The 18609-nt window shown below is 41.3% G+C and overlaps 2 protein-coding genes across 5 annotated transcripts in view; both read left to right on the top strand.

Annotated features, from left to right (window-relative positions):
- Window positions 1-4149, top strand: part of brpf1 (bromodomain and PHD finger containing, 1) — a 56464-nt gene extending 52315 nt beyond the window's left edge. The window contains exon 14 of the mRNA XM_063067648.1: window positions 3604-4149. Within this exon, the coding sequence (XP_062923718.1) occupies window positions 3604-3705 (102 nt within the window). The 3' untranslated portion in view covers window positions 3706-4149. The remainder of the gene's footprint in view (window positions 1-3603) is intronic.
- Window positions 4150-7163: 3014 nt separating this feature from the next.
- Window positions 7164-18609, top strand: part of ogg1 (8-oxoguanine DNA glycosylase) — a 58262-nt gene continuing 46816 nt past the window's right edge. For 2 of the 4 annotated variants that reach the window (XM_063068360.1, XM_063068357.1), the window contains exon 1: window positions 7537-7556. The gene's annotated coding sequence lies outside the window, so the exon portion shown is untranslated. Of the gene's footprint in view, window positions 7264-7536; window positions 7557-7577; window positions 7679-18609 lie in introns of those variants that run through there. The other 2 variants (XM_063068358.1, XM_063068359.1) reach the window with 2 other exon arrangements.

Raw genomic sequence — 18609 nt, 5'->3', positions numbered from 1 at the left:
AAAGAAAATAGTTATACATGTATCTCCTCCAAATTATCAAGAACTCTGATGCATTTGTTTGCTAATTAGCACCAGCATTAATTTCTATCCTTAAAATTCCATACATTTGTTCTGTCAGAATTCAGAGAAAAGATATTTGCAAAATTATTCCTTTTTCCAAAAATATACTATTGTGTTTTTTAAATATTATAATCCACCATATATAACCATATAACAATTACAGCACAGAAACAGGCCATCTCGGCCCTTCTAGTCCGTGCCGAACTCTTACTCTCACCTAGTCCCACCGACCTGCACTCAGCCCATAATCCTCCATTCCTTTCCTGTCCATATGGCTATCCAATTTAACTTTAAACAACAACATCAAACCTGCCTCAACCACTTCTGCTGGAAGCTCGTTCCACACAGCCACCACTCTGAGTAAAGAAGTTCCTCCTCATGTTACCCCTAAACTTTTGCCCTTTAACTCTCAACTCATGTCCTCTTGTTTGAATCTTCCCTCATTCTCAATGGAAAAACCCTATCCACATCAACTCTATCTATCCCTCTCATAATTTTAAATATCTCTATCAAGTCACCCCTCAACCTTCTATGTTCCAAAGAATAAAGACCCAACTTGTTCAACCTTTCTCTGTAACTTAACCATTTATCAAGTTGTCATTGGTAGGTGCCATATTTTAATTTAACAATATTCAGAAACTCAGGAGTTTACAAACTTTGTTCTTATTGCCTATTAAAAGTTCTGATATTACATTAAGACAGAAAATTCTGGAAATGTATACCTGTCAGACAACACTTGATAGTTCAATAGCATGAAATGTTAACTTGGTTTCTTCACAGATACCGTCTGACTTGTTGAGTATTTCCAGCATTTTATTGTGCATTTCAGCACATCCAGTATTTTGTTTTAGTTACCTTTTGCATACCTGCATGGACCCATCAATTGGAGAGGCCAAAGTTTTTAGGAATGTCCTATTTGGCTGTATATTTAATATCCATATTGTTCTCCTAACATCACTGTAATAGCTTTGATCAACAATCAATGAGCAAGTTTTCTATGTGAATAAAAAAGCGAATAATAATAAAAAAAGCGAATAATAATAATAAACATATTTTTAAAATAGCAAATATCCTGAAGCAAAGCAAAAATTAACTTTGTTTGAAAAAGCTAAGTAGCCATTCAGATTTAGTTTGAATGGGGCAGAAACCAGAATAAGAGTAGGAGGCATACAAGCTGGCAGTTGATAGGTGAGATGAGGTGAGGGGGAAAGTGGGTGGATGGGTGAGGGAGGAGGCTGAAACAAGAAGCTGTCAGTTGGTAGGTAGAAGAGGTAAAGGGCTGAAGAAAAAGCTCCCACCCACCCATCATTGCCCTCTCCTGGTTTTGCCTATCACCTGCCAGCTTATATGCCTCCCTCTTGCCTACCTTATTCTACCTTCTCCCCACTTCCTTTTCAGTCCTGAGAAAGAGATTCAAATGCTTATTCCCCTGCATCAATAATGCCCAACTTGCTCAGTTCCACCAGCATTTTGTCTGTTTCGCTCACAATTTCCAGCATTTGCAGAATCACTTGTGTGGGCTGTTCCTTCCTTGCCTTTGTTTTTTACTTGCCTTTGGAATACGTTGTAAATGGAACAAAATTGTTGCCCATCAGTAAAGATCTTGTTTACTTAGAAACCACTTTAAAAAAATTTACTACCTTTAAGGATTAAATAAGAAAGCAAAATCGGTTTTCATCGAAACACAGTCTTATTCCTAATGCTCTAAGGACATTTTTGAATGGTTTGATGTACTCAACTGTTATAATAATAGAGGAAACATTTCCCTTGTAAAAAAAAGTATTAGCAAGTTGACAAATGGTGGGTAACTGAAGGGAATTCCATTATTGAAAGCATATGACCGGAAGTTCTGTTGTAGTTCTAGCACAGCAAAGCCGTTAGTGCAATACTTGTATATAGCGATTGTTTGAGATCCCCAAGTTTGAAGAGTAGTTCACTAAATGAGCAGGTGCTACAATGAATTATTTATTGTAGAATAAAGGTTTCATATTTTTAATTTACCTTAGGAAGTTTTCACTATTTTTTTGTATGAGTAAGTTCACCATTTACTTCCTGGAAACCAATATAGCTCATAGCAATAGTGTGAAAATTGGAATGTCGCAAAGTACTATGTTGTATTGTTAATGGTTAACATCTGTGGAATTGGACTTTTTACCACTAATGCTGGCTTCATGTCTGAAAGTTCAGCCATTTCATTGTTGTGCATGCTTTTCAGCTTATCATAGCTAAATCTGAGTTTATTAAGATGGTTCCTGAGGGTAAGGAATGGTTCAAGTATTTATCCTGCAGTTGGTTTGCATATCTAAGAGATATTCAAATTAATCTATTTATTTAACTGTTTATCTGTTTAGTAACTATTTTATAACTTACTTATCATCTATTGGTGCACATCAAGCTATTTTCACTTTGAAATGTAATGTTTTCATTTTTGATTTAAGTACTGCTTTGTATAAGCCCATTAGCTACAAACAGAAATATAATACTGGATTTGCAACTAAGGACCAGAAGTGTTTCAGCTGAAACTATATCTCCAAAACTGCTAGGAAAATTAGGCATAATAATCCCTCAAGAACCACTTTGGAGTTGCACAGTTTCAAAACTCCTTTGATAGGCCAAATGAATTGATCTATAAATTATTATTATTATTATTATATCAAAGTAGTGACATAATATTTGTTTAGTTGATGATTATTTTATTACTTTGATAAAATCATTGAAGTGTTTGCTTCAAATAAAGAGTTTAGGACTCCAAAAGTAATCTGCCACTGCTAAGCACATTTTGTCACTAAATCAGCTATATGTGTGGGAAGTAATTTTAATTCTCCTAGATCAGTTCAGTAGTAAAGTTAAAATTTTGTAAACAAAATTTACAGGCCCTTTATGTGGAGTGGGAGGCAAAAACTACAATTGTATATGTTAGAGAAAGTAACTTCATTATTAAGACCACCTTGAACTCATTACAACTTGCTCTGTGATTGAGTGATCATATGGCAATAAGAACAGTAAAGTAAGAAGCTCTGATTTGAAGGGTGAACCTGTAAATAAACCATTCCTTGTCTTTTCCTCAGAATTAACCATTTTGTTTAACACCGGGTCACTATTAATATATTTCTAACATGGTGAATTGTTGTTTTCAGTATTGTCCTGTATCCTGACTCTGCCATACCAGATCTAGAAAAGCCTGTCAATTTTGCAGTAGAACTATTATTTCTGTCCTGCCCCATTATTTTTTTTTAACATAAAAACAACCTTTCCCCTTGGAAGTACATAAAAGATTCTCCTTTTCACATGAAGGATTCAGAAGTCTAATTTAGTTCTGATCAGGTTCCGTTAAACCATCAACAAAGTGCTGTACTTATACCAACCTGTCACATCAGTGCCAAATCTACAATTATGTTTAAATTGTGAAAGGAAGGTAGTGAAGCCTCAAAATCTATAGGGTAGACTCTCCTTCCAAACTCAGCAAAGATTTTCTTAATATAATTTGCATTCCAAAAGAAGAAACATTAAAAAAAAACAAATCCTCTGGTCTTTTGTACACAGGACATGGGTACCAAAATTGGTGGTTCATTTGTGAAGAACATGACACCAAACAGTGCAATGCAGAAGAAAGTTGGCTACCTGAAAACACATGTTATTTCATAGCTCTGTCTGTTAACAAGTGAACATGAATCGATGACTCGGTCAGCTCAATGTTACGCCCTAGGCAAATTGTAAATAATGTACATTGTTATGTTATGGATTTTTTAACTTATTTTTTGTTTGTAAACATCTCAACATTTCTAGACTTTAGGCGAGAACACTTCTATGAGTACATTAAAATTGACATCATGAGACCTTTTCTAAATTTTTGCAGATAACTCTAGCAAACAGCAACCTGGTGTGAAGTGATAGCTGAAGCACCATTTTAAACAATTGAATTTAAAAAAAAATTCTGTAAACACTTTCATACTTTGGGCTGGGAGCACTGTACTCTAATCCAGCAAAAAAAAACTAGATATTTCTTCCTTTAAATTCTAGAATGTTTTTTTCAGTTTGTATTTATTTTGGAAGAAAAAAAAGTCTATCTGATTCTTAGTAAAATAAATAAATGGCTATTTGAAAACTAGTGTGACCTGCTGTATGTTATTCAAGCTTTTGTAAATACATAATTTTCACTGTTGGCCAAACAGGAAAACCATTTACAGCTAGAATTTCACAAACTGAAGAAGTTCCTGCTACTACTATATAATTAGACCATAAGACAGGAGCAGAATTAAGCCATTTGGCCCATTGCGTCTGCTCTACCACTTCATCATGGGCTGATTAATTATCCTTCTCAATGCCATTATCCTGCCTGCTCCCTGTAATCTTTGACATTCTTACTAAACCTATCTACCTCCATGTTAAATATATCCAATGACTTGGCTTCCATAGTTGACTCTGGCAATGAACTCCATAGATTCAGCACCCTCTGCCTAAGAAGTTCCTCGTCATCTCTGTTCTAAATGGATATCCCCCTATTCTGAGGCTGTACCCTCTGGTCCGAGACTCCTCACTACAGTAAACATCCGCTCTACATCCACTCTATCTTGGCCTTTCAGTACTCGATAGGTTTCAATAAGACCTCCCTCAATTATGCACAGAGATATTTATGATCTTATCAGAGAGAATTTGTCATTGTCTTTGTTACTGTTTGCCGGGGTTCCAGGGACAGCGGAGCTTGGCTTGTGCATTCACAAGTGTTGATGTTGATGGCAAGTTGGCAAAGTTGTTAACAGCAAATAAGTTCATTAACAAGGAAGTCCTGTTACATAGTTACAAGTCAATAGTTATTCTGGACACAGTTTTAAAATGAAGGCTACGAAGGGGCTAGAGTTCAAACTCTAAAGCATATTTATGATCAAAGAATGTGTATGTCACCATATACCACCTTGAAATTAATTTTCTTGCAGGCATTCACAGTAGAACAGAGCATCAGTTAAAAATACACACAAAGGTTGACAAACAACCAATGTTTACAAAAGAAGACAGACAAAAAAAATCAAACGAGAAACTCTGCAGATGCTGGAAATCCAAGCAACACACACAAAATGCTGGAGGAACTCAACAGGCCAGGCAGCATCTATGGAAAAAAGTACAGTTGACGTTTCAGTCTGAAACCCTTCGGCAGCCAAGTAGATTAGAGAAAACAGTGTGTTAATGTTTCGGTAAAACCCTTCGTCAAAATGTGAACACTGATTGGCAAGGGTGGACACTTAAGCAAAAAAAAAGGATTATAGTACAACACACACAAAATTGCTGGAGGAACTCAGCAGGCTAGGTAGCATCAATGGAGATGAATATAAAGTTGGCATTTCTGGCCATGACCCTTCATCGGGACTGGAAAGGAGGTCAAGTCAGAAGGTGATAAGTGAAGCCAAGTGGGTGGGGGAGAAGAGATAAGGAAGAAGTTGGAAGGTGATAGAAAAGGTAAAGGGCTGGATAAGAAGGAATTTGATAGGTTTCTATTGATAGATACGGGGCTTATGAAGTTTTTTAATTTTATTGAGAGATTGGTAAAACTGGGTCTGGTTCTTGGAGCAGGATAGATTGAAGATGGACCGAATAGCAGTGTTCAAAGTCAGAGTTGAAAAAGTGGGGTGAAACTTTCTTTACCACATGGTTGAGGCTATAGATTTTAAAAGATTTATCAATAACCCTAGCTCTTGAAGTTCCAACTGGTGGAAGATTCTGCTTAGAAACTAAGAGTGAAAACTAAACAAGATGGAAATCTGAAATAAAAAAGAACATCTTGGAAACTGAGTGGGTTATATAACATTAGTGAAGAGAGAAACAATTGAGCCTTCAGGTCAATAATGTTAATTAGGACCAGCAAAAGTTCTAAAATATGTGCTAATTGATAAGATAACATACTCCATGGTAATGTAGTGGCACTATTACAGCTTGGGATGTTGGAGTTCAATTCCAACATCATCTATAAGGTGCCTGTATGTCCTCCCTGTGAAATGTGTGGGTTTCCTCCCACAGTCCAAAGGTATACCAGTTAGTGGGTGAATTGTCATGGTAAATTGTCCTGTGATTAGGCTGGTGTTAAACAGGTGGGTCGCTGGCTGACATGACTCATTGAGCCGGAAGGGCCTGTTCTACATTGTATCTCTAAATAAAATAAGTATCACCAACAGCCCGTCCTTGTCCAATCACGTGGACACTATGGCCAAGTAAGTGCAGAAGGCCTCTACTTCTTCAGGATGCTAAAAAAAAGATTGTCATTTCTCATTTCACCCTCATCAATTTTTATCAACACTGTACATCATGGCTTGATGTGACAGCTCTGCCCAAGACTGCAAGAAAATGCAGAGTTGTGGACATGGGTCAGTACATCAACGAAACTAGCCTCCCTTCCATGGCCTCTGTCTATACATCTTGCTGCCTCATTAAACCAGCCATCATAATCAAAGACCCCAGCCACCCTCCCATCATTCAAAAGATACATAAGCTCGAAACACTACCACCAGGCTCAAGGACAGTTTCTATCCTGCTGTTATAAAACTATTAAATGGCCCCCTAGTAGGATGAAATGGACTTTTGACCTCACACTATACCTTGTTATGGTTTTTCACCTATATCTGCCTGCACTGTGCTTTCTCTGTAACTCAGAAGGCGAAAGAAATTCCGCATGCTCCAATTCTTACAAATTTTTAATTGGTGTCCATAGAAAGCATTCTATCTGGATTGATGCATAATGGCTTGGTATGGCAATAACCCTGCAGATGACAGCAGAAAACTGCATAAAGTTGTGAACACAGCTTAACACCTCACAGGAACCAGCCTTCCCTCCTTGGTCTCTTGTCTACATTTCTAGTTCAATGCACTGTGTAAAGACTTGATCTGGAAAAACAGCATCTTGATACATGTGACAATAATATACCAGCTGTAATACTTTTATTCTGCATTCTATTATTGTTTTTGCTTGACTACCTCAATGCACAGTCGCATTGAAATTATCTGTATGGAAGGCATGCAAAACGAAGTTTTTCACTGTACCACAGTACATGTGACAATAATCAACGAATTAAACAAATTTGCCAAGGGAAGCACCTGTTTAAATTGAGGAAATGGATGCCAGCAATAGCACAAGTGCTGGAGGAGCTCGGCAAATCAAACAGCATTCATGACGGGAGTAAAACTTCTAGCACAATGTGCAGAAAGTAAATCTAAAAGGTAATAAAGTCGATATAAAGTTTAAAAAGAGTGCAATATTCAGCTTCACTTCATAAACTTATTGTTTTATAAATTGCAGTAAGATCGCTGCATTCTTCACATATATCAATATCAATTGTTTCATATTTAAAACATATTGACCTTTTATAAAGGTTGGGTTCCGCTGGATTCAGATTCATATTAAGGTTAACCTCGGGACATATATAGCCGGCTAACAATTGTAATTGGGCCCGAAAAAAAAACTCTGTGAAAGTTGCACTCGGCCAGCACGGCTCCGGGCGGCGAGGTCCGAGGTAATGGCGCTGGGAGGGGAAAGAGCGGCCGCAACTGGAGTAAAGGCAAAGATGAGCGCTCGAGAGTGGCGCCGGGAAAGAGTTGATCTACAGGCAGTATTTTAGACCAGGATTAACGGGAGGTGGTTTGAGAGGAGTAATAATAATGACCGCAGTTTCGACTGATGATTGACAAGTTCGAACACGGGCGGATGTGACTCTGTAGGGTGATTGACAGGAGATGTCATGTGACTCTATAGAGTGATTGACAGATGTCATCTGACTACAGTAATTGACAGATGTCATGTGACTGTAGAGTGATTGACAGATGTCATGTGACTCTGTAGAGTGATTGACAGGAGATGTCATGTGACTGTACAGTGATTGATATGTGTCTCTGTAGAGTGATTGACAGATGTGTCTGTGTATAGTGATTGACAGGAAACACACGTAAAAGTTGCTGGTGAATGTAACATTCTTGTGACTTGAACACCGCTGAAGATTGAACAACCACGTTTATTCACCAGACTTGCATTTTTTCTTCTCCACGTCTTGACGTCATACGCACTCTGACGCTACGAATACTCACACAATACATTACAGTGAACGCAGCAGGCCAGGCAGCATCTCTAGGAAGAGGTACAGTCGAAGTTTCGGGCTGAGACCCTTCGTCAGGACTAACTGAAGGAAGAGTTAGTAAGAGTTTTGAAAGTGGGAGGGGGAGGGGGAGATCCAAAATGATAGGAGAAGACAGGACGGGAAGGGATGGAGCCAAGAGCTGGTCAGGTGATTGGCAAAAGGGATATGAGAGGATCATGGGATGGGAGGCCAAGGGAGAAAGAAAAGGGGGAGGGGAAGGAAACCAGAGGATAGGCAAGGGGTATAGTCAGAGGGGCAGAGGGAGTAAAAGGAGAGAGAGAGAAAGAGTATGTGTATATAAATAAATAATGGATGGGGTACGAGGGGGAGGTGGGGCATGATCTCCCAGTGGCCACACATTTTAATTCCACGTCCCATTCCCATTCTGATATCTCTATCCACAGCCTCCTCTATTGTAAAGATGAAGCCACACTCAGGTTGGAGGAACAACACCTTATATTCTGTCTGGGTAGCCTCCAACCTGATGGCATGAACATTGACTTCTCAAACTTCTGCTACTGCCCCACCTCCTCCTCCTACCCCATCCGTTATTTATTTATGTACACACGTTCTTTTTCTTTCTCTCCTTCTTCCCCTCTGTCCCACTCAATATACCCCTTACCCATCCTCTGTGTTCTCCCCCGCCCTTTTCTTTCTCCCTGGGCCTCCTGTCCCATGATCCTCTCATATCACTTTTGCCAATCACCTGTCCAGCTCTTCGCTCCATCCCTCCCCCTCCTGTCTTCTCCTAACATTTTGGATCTCCCCCTCCCACTTTCAAATGTCTTACGAGCTCTTCTTTCAGTTAGTCCTGACGAAGGGTCTCGGCCAGAAACTTCGACTGTACCTCTTCCTAGAGATGCTGACTGACCTGCTGCGTTCACCAGCAACTTTTATGTGTGTTGCTTGAAATTCCAGCGTCTGCAGATTTCCTCATGTTTGCGTGATTGACAGGAGATGTGACTCTGTATAGTGATTGACAGGAGATGTGACTCTGTACAGTGATTGACAGGAGATGTGATTCTGTACAGTCATTGACAGGAGATGTGTGTGTATAGTGATTGACAGGAGATTTGTCTCTGTACAGTGATTGACAGGAGATGTGTGTGTATAGTGATTGACAGGAGATGTGACTCTGTACAGTGATTGACAGGAGATGTGTCTGTCTATAGTGATTGACAGCATATGTGACTCTGTATACAGTGATTGACAGGAGATGTGTCTGTGTACAGTGATTGACAGGAGATATGTCTGTCTATAGTGATTGACAGCAGATGTGACTGTATACAGTGATTGACAGGAGATGTGTCTGTGTACAGTGATTGACAGGAGATGTGTTTCTGTACAGTGATTGACAGGAGATGTGTCTCTGTATAGTGATTGACAGGAGATGTGTCTGTGTACTGTGATTGACAGGTGATGTGTCTCTGTACAGTGATTGACAGGAGATGTGATTCTGTGCAGTGATTGACAGGAGATGTGACTCTGTATACAGTGATTGACAGGAGATGTGCCTCTGTACAGTGATTGACAGGAGATGTGATTCTATGCAGTTATTGACAGGAGATGTGACTCTGTACAGTGATTGACAGAAGATGTGTCTGTGTACAGTGATTGACAGGAGATGTGTTTCTGTACAGTGATTGACAGGAGATGTGACTCTGTATAGTGATTGACAGGATATCTGTCTCTGTATAGTGATTGACAGGAGATGTGTCTCTGTATAGTGATTGACAGGAGATGTCTCTCTGTACAGTGCTTGACAGGAGATGTGACTGTGTACAGTGATTGACAGGAGATGTGTCTGTGTACAGTGATTGACAGGTGTTGTGACTCTGTACAGTGATTGACAGGAGATGTGTCTCTGTACAGTGATTGACAGGAGATGTGACTCTGTACTGTGATTGACAGGAGATGAGACTCTGTACAGTGATTGACAGGAGATGTGTGTGTATAGTGATTGACAGGAGATGTGACTCTGTACTGTGATTGACAGGAGATGAGACTCTGTACAGTGATTGACAGGAGATGTGTGTGTATAGTGATTGACAGGAGATGTGTCTGTGTACACTGATTGACAGGAGATGTGTCTGTGTACAGTGATTGACAGGTGTTGTGACTCTGTACAGTGATTGACAGGAGATGTGTCTCTGTACAGTGATTGACAGGAGATGTGACTATGTACTGTGATTGACAGGAGATGAGACTCTGTACAGTGATTGACAGGAGATGTGTCTGTGTATAGTGATTGACAGGAGATGTGTGTGTATAGTGATTGACAGGAGATGTGTCTCTGTACAGTGATTGACAGGAGATGTGTCTCTGTACAGTGATTGACGGCAGATGTGTGTGTATAGTGATTGACAGGAGATGTGTCTCTGTGTAGTGATTGACAGGAGATATGACTGCGTATAGTGATTGACAGGAGATGTGTCTCTGTACAGTGATTGACAGGAGATGTGTCTCTGTACAGTGATTGACAGGAGATGTGACTCTGTATAGTGATTGACAGGAGATGTGTCTCTGTATAGTGATTGACAGGAGATGTGACTCTGTACAGTGATTGACAGGAGATGTGTCTCTGTACAGTGATTGACAGGAGATGTGTCTCTGTACAGTGATTGACAGGAGATGTGTCTCTGTATAGTGATTGACAGGAGATGTGAGTCTGTACAGTGATTGACAGGAGATGTGTCTCTGTATAGTGATTGACAGGAGATGTGTCTCTGTATAGTGATTGACAGGAGATGTGTTTGAGTATAGTGATTGACAGGAGATCTCACTGTGTACAGTGATTGACGGGAGATGTGACTGTATAGTGATTGACAGGAGATGTGTCTCTGTATAGTTGTTGACAGGAGATGTGTCTGTGTATAGTGATTGACAGGAGATGTGAGTCTGTACAGTGATTGACAGGAGATGTGTCTCTGTATAGTGATTGACAGGAGATGTGAGTCTGTACAGTGATTGACAGGAGATGTGTCTCTGTACAGTGATTAACAGGAGATGTGTGTGTATAGTGATTGACAGGAGATGTGTCTCTGTGTAGTGATTGACAGGAGATGTGACTCTGTACAGTGATTGACAGGAGATGTGTCTGTGTACAGTGATTGACAGGAGATGTGACTGTGTACAGTGATTGACAGGAGATGTGTCTCTGTACAGTGATTGACAGGAGATGTGTCTGTGTATAGTGATTGACAGGAGATGTGACTCTGTACAGTGATTGACAGGAGATGTGTCTGTGTATAGTGATTGACAGGAGATGTGTCTCTGTACAGTGATTGACAGGAGATGTGACTCTCTACCGTGATTGACAGGAGATTTGTGTGTGTAGTGATTGACAGGAGATGTTACTCTGTACAGTGATTGACAGGAGATGTGACTCTGTACAGTGATTGACAGGAGATGTGTCTGTGTATAGTGATTGACAGGAGATGTGACTCTCTACCGTGATTGACAGGAGATGTGTCTGTGTATAGTGATTGACAGGAGATGTGACTCTGTACAGTGATTGACAGGAGATGTGACTCTGTACAGTGATTGACAGGAGATGTGTCTCTGTATAGTGATTGACAGGAGATGTGTCTCTGTACAGTGATTGACAGGAGATGTGTCTCTGTATAGTGATTGACAGGAGATGTGACTGTATAGTGATTGACAGGAGATGTGTCTCTGTGTAGTGATTGACAGGAGATGTGACTCTGTATACAGTGATTGACAGGAGATGTGTCTGTGTACAGTGATTGACAGGAGATGTGTCTCTGTACAGTGATTGACAGGAGATGTGTGTCTGTATAGTGATTGACAGGAGATGTGTCTCTGTACAGTGATTGACAGGAGATGTGACTCTGTATAGTGATTGACAGGAGATGTGTCTGTGTATAGTGATTGACAGGAGATGTGTCTCTGTACAGTGATTGACAGGAGATGTGTTTGTATATAGTGATTGACAGGAGATGTGTCTCTGTACAGTGATTGACAGGAGATGTGACTCTGTATAGTGATTGACAGGAGATGTGTGTGTATAGTGATTGACAGGAGATGTGACTATGTATAGTGATTGACAGGAGATGTGTTTGTATATAGTGATTGACAGGAGATGTGCCTCTGTACAGTGATTGACAGGAGATGTGACTCTGTATAGTGATTGACAGGAGATGTGACTCTGTACAGTGATTGACAGGAGATGTGACTGTGTACAGTGATTGACAGGAGATGTGACTCTGTACAGTGATTGACAGGAGATGTGACTGTGTACAGTGATTGACAGGAGATGTGTCTCTGTATAGTGATTGACAGGAGATGTGTCTGTCTATAGTGATTGACAGGAGATGTGTCTCTGTACAGTGATTGACAGGAGATGTGTCTGTGTATAGTGATTGACAGGGGATGTGTCTCTGTACAGTGATTGACAGGAGATGTGTCTCTGTATAGTGATTGACAGGAGATGTGTCTGTCAATAGTGATTGACAGGAGATGTGTCTCTGTACAGTGATTGACAGGAGATGTGTCTCTGTACAGTGATTGACAGGAGATGTGTCTCTGTACAGTGATTGACAGGAGATGTGTTTCTGTACAGTGATTGACAGGAGATGTGTCTGTGTACAGTGATTGACAGGAGATGTGTCTCTGTATAGTGATTGACAGGAGATGTGTCTCTGTATAGTGATTGACAGCAGATGTGACTCTTTATACAGTGATTGACAGGAGATGTGTCTGTGTACAGTGATTGACAGGAGATGTCTCTCTGTACAGTGATTGACAGGAGATGTGTCTGTGTACAGTGATTGACAGGAGATGTGTCTGTGTACAGTGATTGACAGGAGATGTGACTCTGTACAGTGATTGACAGGAGATGTGTCTCTGTACAGTGATTGACAGGAGATGTGACTCTGTATAGTGATTGACAGGAGATGTGTCTCTGTACAGTGATTGACAGGAGATGTGACTCTGTATAGTGATTGACAGGAGATGTGTCTCTGTATAGTGATTGACAGGAGATGTGACTCTGTATAGTGATTGACAGGAGATGTGTCTCTGTACAGTGATTGACAGGAGATGTGCCTCTGTATAGTGATTGACAGGAGATGTGTTTCTGTACATTGATTGACAGGAGATGTGTCTCTGTACAGTGATTGACAGGAGATGTGTCTCTGTACAGTGATTGACAGGAGATGTGTCTCTGTATAATGATTGACAGGAGATGTGACTCTGTATAGTGATTGACAGGAGATGTGACTCTGTATAGTGATTGACAGGAGATGTGTCTCTGTATAGTGATTGACAGGAGATGTGACTCTGTATAGTGATTGACAGGAGATGTGACTCTGTACAGTGATTGACAGGAGATGTGTCTGTGTACAGTGATTGACAGGAGATGTGACTCTGTACATTGATTGACAGGAGATGTGTCTCTGTGCAGTGATTGACAGGAGATGTGACTCTGTATAGTGATTGACAGGAGATGTGTCTCTGTATAGTGATTGACAGGAGATGTGACTCTGTACAGTGATTGACAGGAGATGTGTCTGTGTACAGTGATTGACAGGAGATGTGTCTCTGTACAGTGATTGACAGGAGATGTGTCTGTGTACAGTGATTGACAGGAGATGTGACTCTGTACAGTGATTGACAGGAGATGTGTCTGTGTACGGTGATTGACAGGAGATGTGACTCTGTACAGTGATTGACAGGAGATGTGTCTCTGTACAGTGATTGACAGGAGATGTGTCTCTGTACAGTGATTGACAGGAGATGTGACTCTGTATAGTGATTGACAGGAGATGTGTCTCTGTATAGTGATTGACAGGAGATGTGACTCTGTACAGTGATTGACAGGAGATGTGTCTGTGTACAGTGATTGACAGGAGATGTGTCTCTGTACAGTGATTGACAGGAGATGTGTCTGTGTACAGTGATTGACAGGAGATGTGACTCTACAGTGATTGACAGGAGATGTGTCTGTGTACGGTGACTGACAGGAGATGTGACTCTGTACAGTGATTGACAGGAGATGTGTCTCTGTACAGTGATTGACAGGAGATGTGTCTCTGTACAGTGATTGACAGGAGATGTGACTCTGTATAGTGATTGACAGGAGATGTGACTCTGTATAGTGATTGACAGGAGATGTGACTGTGTATAGTGATTGACAGGAGATGTGACTCTGTACAGTGATTGACAGGAGGCAGGTTCTGCAACTTGAATGACAGATTGCAAGGAATTATTGCATGATGAATCAGGGCAGAAGTTTGTATGTAGATTGATATGCAACAAAATAATGCACCAAGTGCAAAGTTTGAAATCTGAAATAAGCTGTAATGTTGGGATTTTTTTTAGATTATGAGGACACTCAGTCCTCGTTTATTGTTGTTTAGAAATGCATGCATTAAGAAATGATACAATGTTCCTCCAGAAAGTGATATCACAGAAACACAAGAGAAACCAAGACTAAAACTGACAAAAACCACATAATTATAACATATAGTTACAACAGTGCAAAGCAATACCATAATTTTATAAGAGCAGACCATGGGCACGGTAAAAAAAAGTCTCAAGTCCCGATAGCCCATCATCTCACGCAGATTGTAGAAGGGAGATACTCTCCCTGCCATGAACCTCCAAGCGCCGCAAACTTGCCGATGCAGCACCCTGGAAGCACCCGACCACAGCTGACTCTCAGTGCGTCCGAAAACTTCAAGCCTCCAACTGGCCCTCCGACACTGAGCACTGAGCACCATCCTCTGCCAAGCACTCTGACCCCGCCCCAGCCGCCGAGCAACAGGCAAAGCCGAGGACTCGGGGCCCTCCCCTCCGGAGATTCTGGATCACACAGCAGCAGCGGCAGCGAAACAGGCATTTCAGAAGTTCCCCCAGAAGTTCCTCTGTGCTCTCACGTCTGCCTCCATCAAATCAGGATTGTGCATGGCACCCTGCTTGACTGATAACAGATATTCATCACCGGAGTGACCACTGCGCGCTGCGTCGCGCCACCATCTTCTTCTCTCCTCTCTTCTATTCTATTTGAAATAAAAATTGAAAATACTGGGAATATTCCATGTCAGGCAGATAAGAGAAAATCTGTAGATGCTGGAAATCCCGGGAACACAGAAAAAATGCTGGAGGAACTCAGCAGGCCAGGCAGCATCTATAGAAAAAGTACAGTCCATGTTTCAGGCTGAAACCCTTGGGCAGCCATGTAGATTAGAGAAAACAGGGTGTTAATGTTTCGGTAAAACCCTTTGTCAAAATTTGAACATTGATTGACAAGGGTGGAGGCTGGTGATGGGAAAGATTTGAAGGACTGTCGTAGTGATTGAACCATGGGGTCCAAGATTGAGTTGGAATTGACACAGTGGCTTTTTGATCTGAGAATTAATCTATTTTTTGTTGACCCTTTTGACCTTGGTGGCAGGGCAGCATAACAGTGTCACACACAAAATGCTGGAGGAACTCAGCATGTTAGCCAGCAACTATGGTAAAAAGTACAGTTGACGTGTTGGTCCAAGCCTTTTGGCAGGACTAGAGAAAAAAAGATGAGGGGTAGAGTTAAAAGATGAGGGAAGGAGAGAGAGAAACATAAGTGATAGGCCTGACAGAAAGCAGTATCTCCCAGTGGCCACCATGTTAATTCTACTTCCTCTTCCCATTCCAGTATATCAATCTGTGACCTCCTCTGCTGTCGCAATGAGGCCAAACTCAAGTTGGAGGAACAACATCTTATGTTCCTTCTGGGAAAACTCCAACCTGATGACATGAACATTAATTTCTCAAACTTCTGGTATTGCCCCAAACCCTCAACTGCCACTTCACCATTCCCACCCGCTTTTCCCTCTTTCAGCTTGTCTCCTTGCCTCCCCTTCATCCCTCCCTCTGTGCTCCTCCCCTCTTTTCTTCCTTCCACGGCCTTCTATCCTCACCTGTCAGACTCCCCCTTCTCCAGCCCTGTGTCTCTAATCCAGGGGTCCCCAACCTTTTTTGCACCGCAGACCGGTTTAATATTGACAATATTCTTGCGGACCGGCCGACCGGGGGCAGGGGTGTTCATCACGACCAGAATATAGGTGATAAGTCAACTATAAGTCACTTATAAGTGGCTAATACACTCAATTTTGTTTCTAACGAATTTAATATTAAACACACAACGCATATTTTCCTTGCATGAATATTGATAAGTCAGTTATAAGTTAATAGCATCATAACAGTTTAAGTAATGTTTGGATATTAAACACACAGCACATATTTCCCCCGTATGAACATATAAAATCATTGCGACACACCAATATCGCTGAATCAGTGGGAGCCCTGGGCTTGTTTCCCTGCAACAAGACGGTCCCATCGAGGGGTGATGGGAGACAGCGATACTCAAAGGGGGTTCCTTATGTCCAGTCTATTCTGCAATTTAGTTTTCGTTGCATTCATTGCAGAAAACTCCGCTTCGCAGCGATATGATGTTGGAAATGGAAGCAACGTTTTCAGTGCTTTCGTGGCTGTCTCAGGATATTCAGCCTTGACTTTGATCCAGAATGCTGGCAGAGATGTTATGTCAAACATACTTTTCAGCCCACTGTCATTTGCAAGCTCAAGGAGTTGATCTTTTTCCCACGCTGACATGGATGATTCACCGGGGACATTCACAAATGGGTCACGGACCCATTCCTTTGCACAGCTTGGGTCACTGATGACCTCGCGTGCGTTCAAGTTCAACAGTGCGTGACAGGGAATGAGGAAAGATACATTTGACTCATATCATTTCATATCACCAAATCATATCGTTTCCTCGCAGCCCGGTAGCACACACTTTGCGGCCCGGTACCGCGGCGTAGGTGGTTGGGGACCGCTGCTGTAATTAACTTCCCAGCTCTTTATTTCACTCCTCCCTCTCCCGGCCTCACCTATCAGCTTGAATTTTTCTCTCCCCTCTCCCCACCTTTTACCTCTACTCCTCATCTTTTTCTCTTCATCCTGACAAAGGGTTTTGGACCAAAATGTTGACTGTACTTTTTTCCATAGATGCTGCCTGGCCTGCTGAGTTCCTCCAACATTTTGTGTGTGTTGCTTGGATTTCCAGAATCGGCAGATTTTCTCTTGTTTGTAACAGTTAGTGTACTGCTTTACTGTGCCAGTGATCGAGATTTAAATCCTCCCTGTCAGTAAGGAGTTTTGTATGCTCTCCCCAAGACAGCTTGGGTTTCCTCCTACCACCCAAAGACATGCAGGTTAGAGTTATTAAGTATGGGCCTGCTATGTTTCGATGTTTCAATGTACATGTGACAAATAAAGCCAATTTTTAATCTTTTTGGTAAATGGGTTTATTATTGTCAGGTGAACTGAGGTGCAGTGAAAAGTTTTAAGTGCCATTCAGAAATATTAGTGCATCAGGGTAGTACAAAAGGAAAGTGATGACGTGATCAACCACATCACCTTCCTCCAGTTCTTTGCTGCTGTTGTGGGGACTCTTTCCATTGTTATCCAGAAACTAAGGGCCCGTGGCTTGTGTTCTTGTGGTGTGTAATTATCTGGAATACACAATAACCTTTGCTGTTTCTCATCCACAAGACCACATCATTAAAACACGTGGCACCACTTCAAGTATGAACAGTGATGAAACCTAGCTTCTCCTCAACATTTGTCTGAAAATTGGGTGCCACAGTTGAATAGCATTTAGCATTACACTATGTATATAAATGACCTGGATGAAAATATACACGGTGGGTTAGTACATTTGGAGATGATACCAAAATTGGTTGAGTTGTGGATAAAGTAGAAGACTGGCAAATATAGCATGATATAGATCAGTTGCAGATATGTGTAGAGAAACCTGATAAATGTAATGCACCTCGGTGGGGCAAATGCAAGGAGACCGTACACTGTTCAGGACAAGATCCTTAACAGTGTTGCTGATCAGAGAGATTTTGAGGTCCAAGTTCACAGCTCCTTGAAAGTGGCTACACAGGTTGATAAGGTGGTTAAGAAGGCTTATGGAATGCTTGTTTTTATTAGTCAAGACGTCGAGTTCAAAAGTCAGGAGGTTATGTTGCACTTTTTATAAAACTCTGGTTAGGCCATACCTGGAGTATTGAGTTCAGTTCTGGTTGCCCCATATTGGAAGGGTGTTTAGGGTTTGGAGAGGATGCAGAAGAGGTTTACCAGAATGCTGCGTTGTTTAAGGGGCATGTGCTATCACAGGAGGCTGGATAAACTTGGATTGTTTCTTCTGGAGCACTGGAGGCTGTGGAGAGATCTGATAGAAGTTTACAAGATTTTGAGAGGCATAGATAGAGTGGACAGAGAGTATTTGTTTCCAGGGTTGAAATGTCCAACACCAGAGGGCAGGCATTGAAGGTGAGAGGCGGTAGTTTCAAGGGATAAGTTTTTTCACTCAGAGATTGTATGTCTGGTATGGTGGTGGAGGCAAATACATTAGAGGCTT

This window comes from Mobula hypostoma, chromosome 15 (genome assembly GCF_963921235.1).
Source record: "Mobula hypostoma chromosome 15, sMobHyp1.1, whole genome shotgun sequence".
Lineage (NCBI taxonomy): Eukaryota > Metazoa > Chordata > Chondrichthyes > Myliobatiformes > Myliobatidae > Mobula > Mobula hypostoma.
The sequence above is the reverse complement of the archived record's forward strand: the minus strand, read 5'-3'. Positions and strand labels throughout refer to the sequence as shown.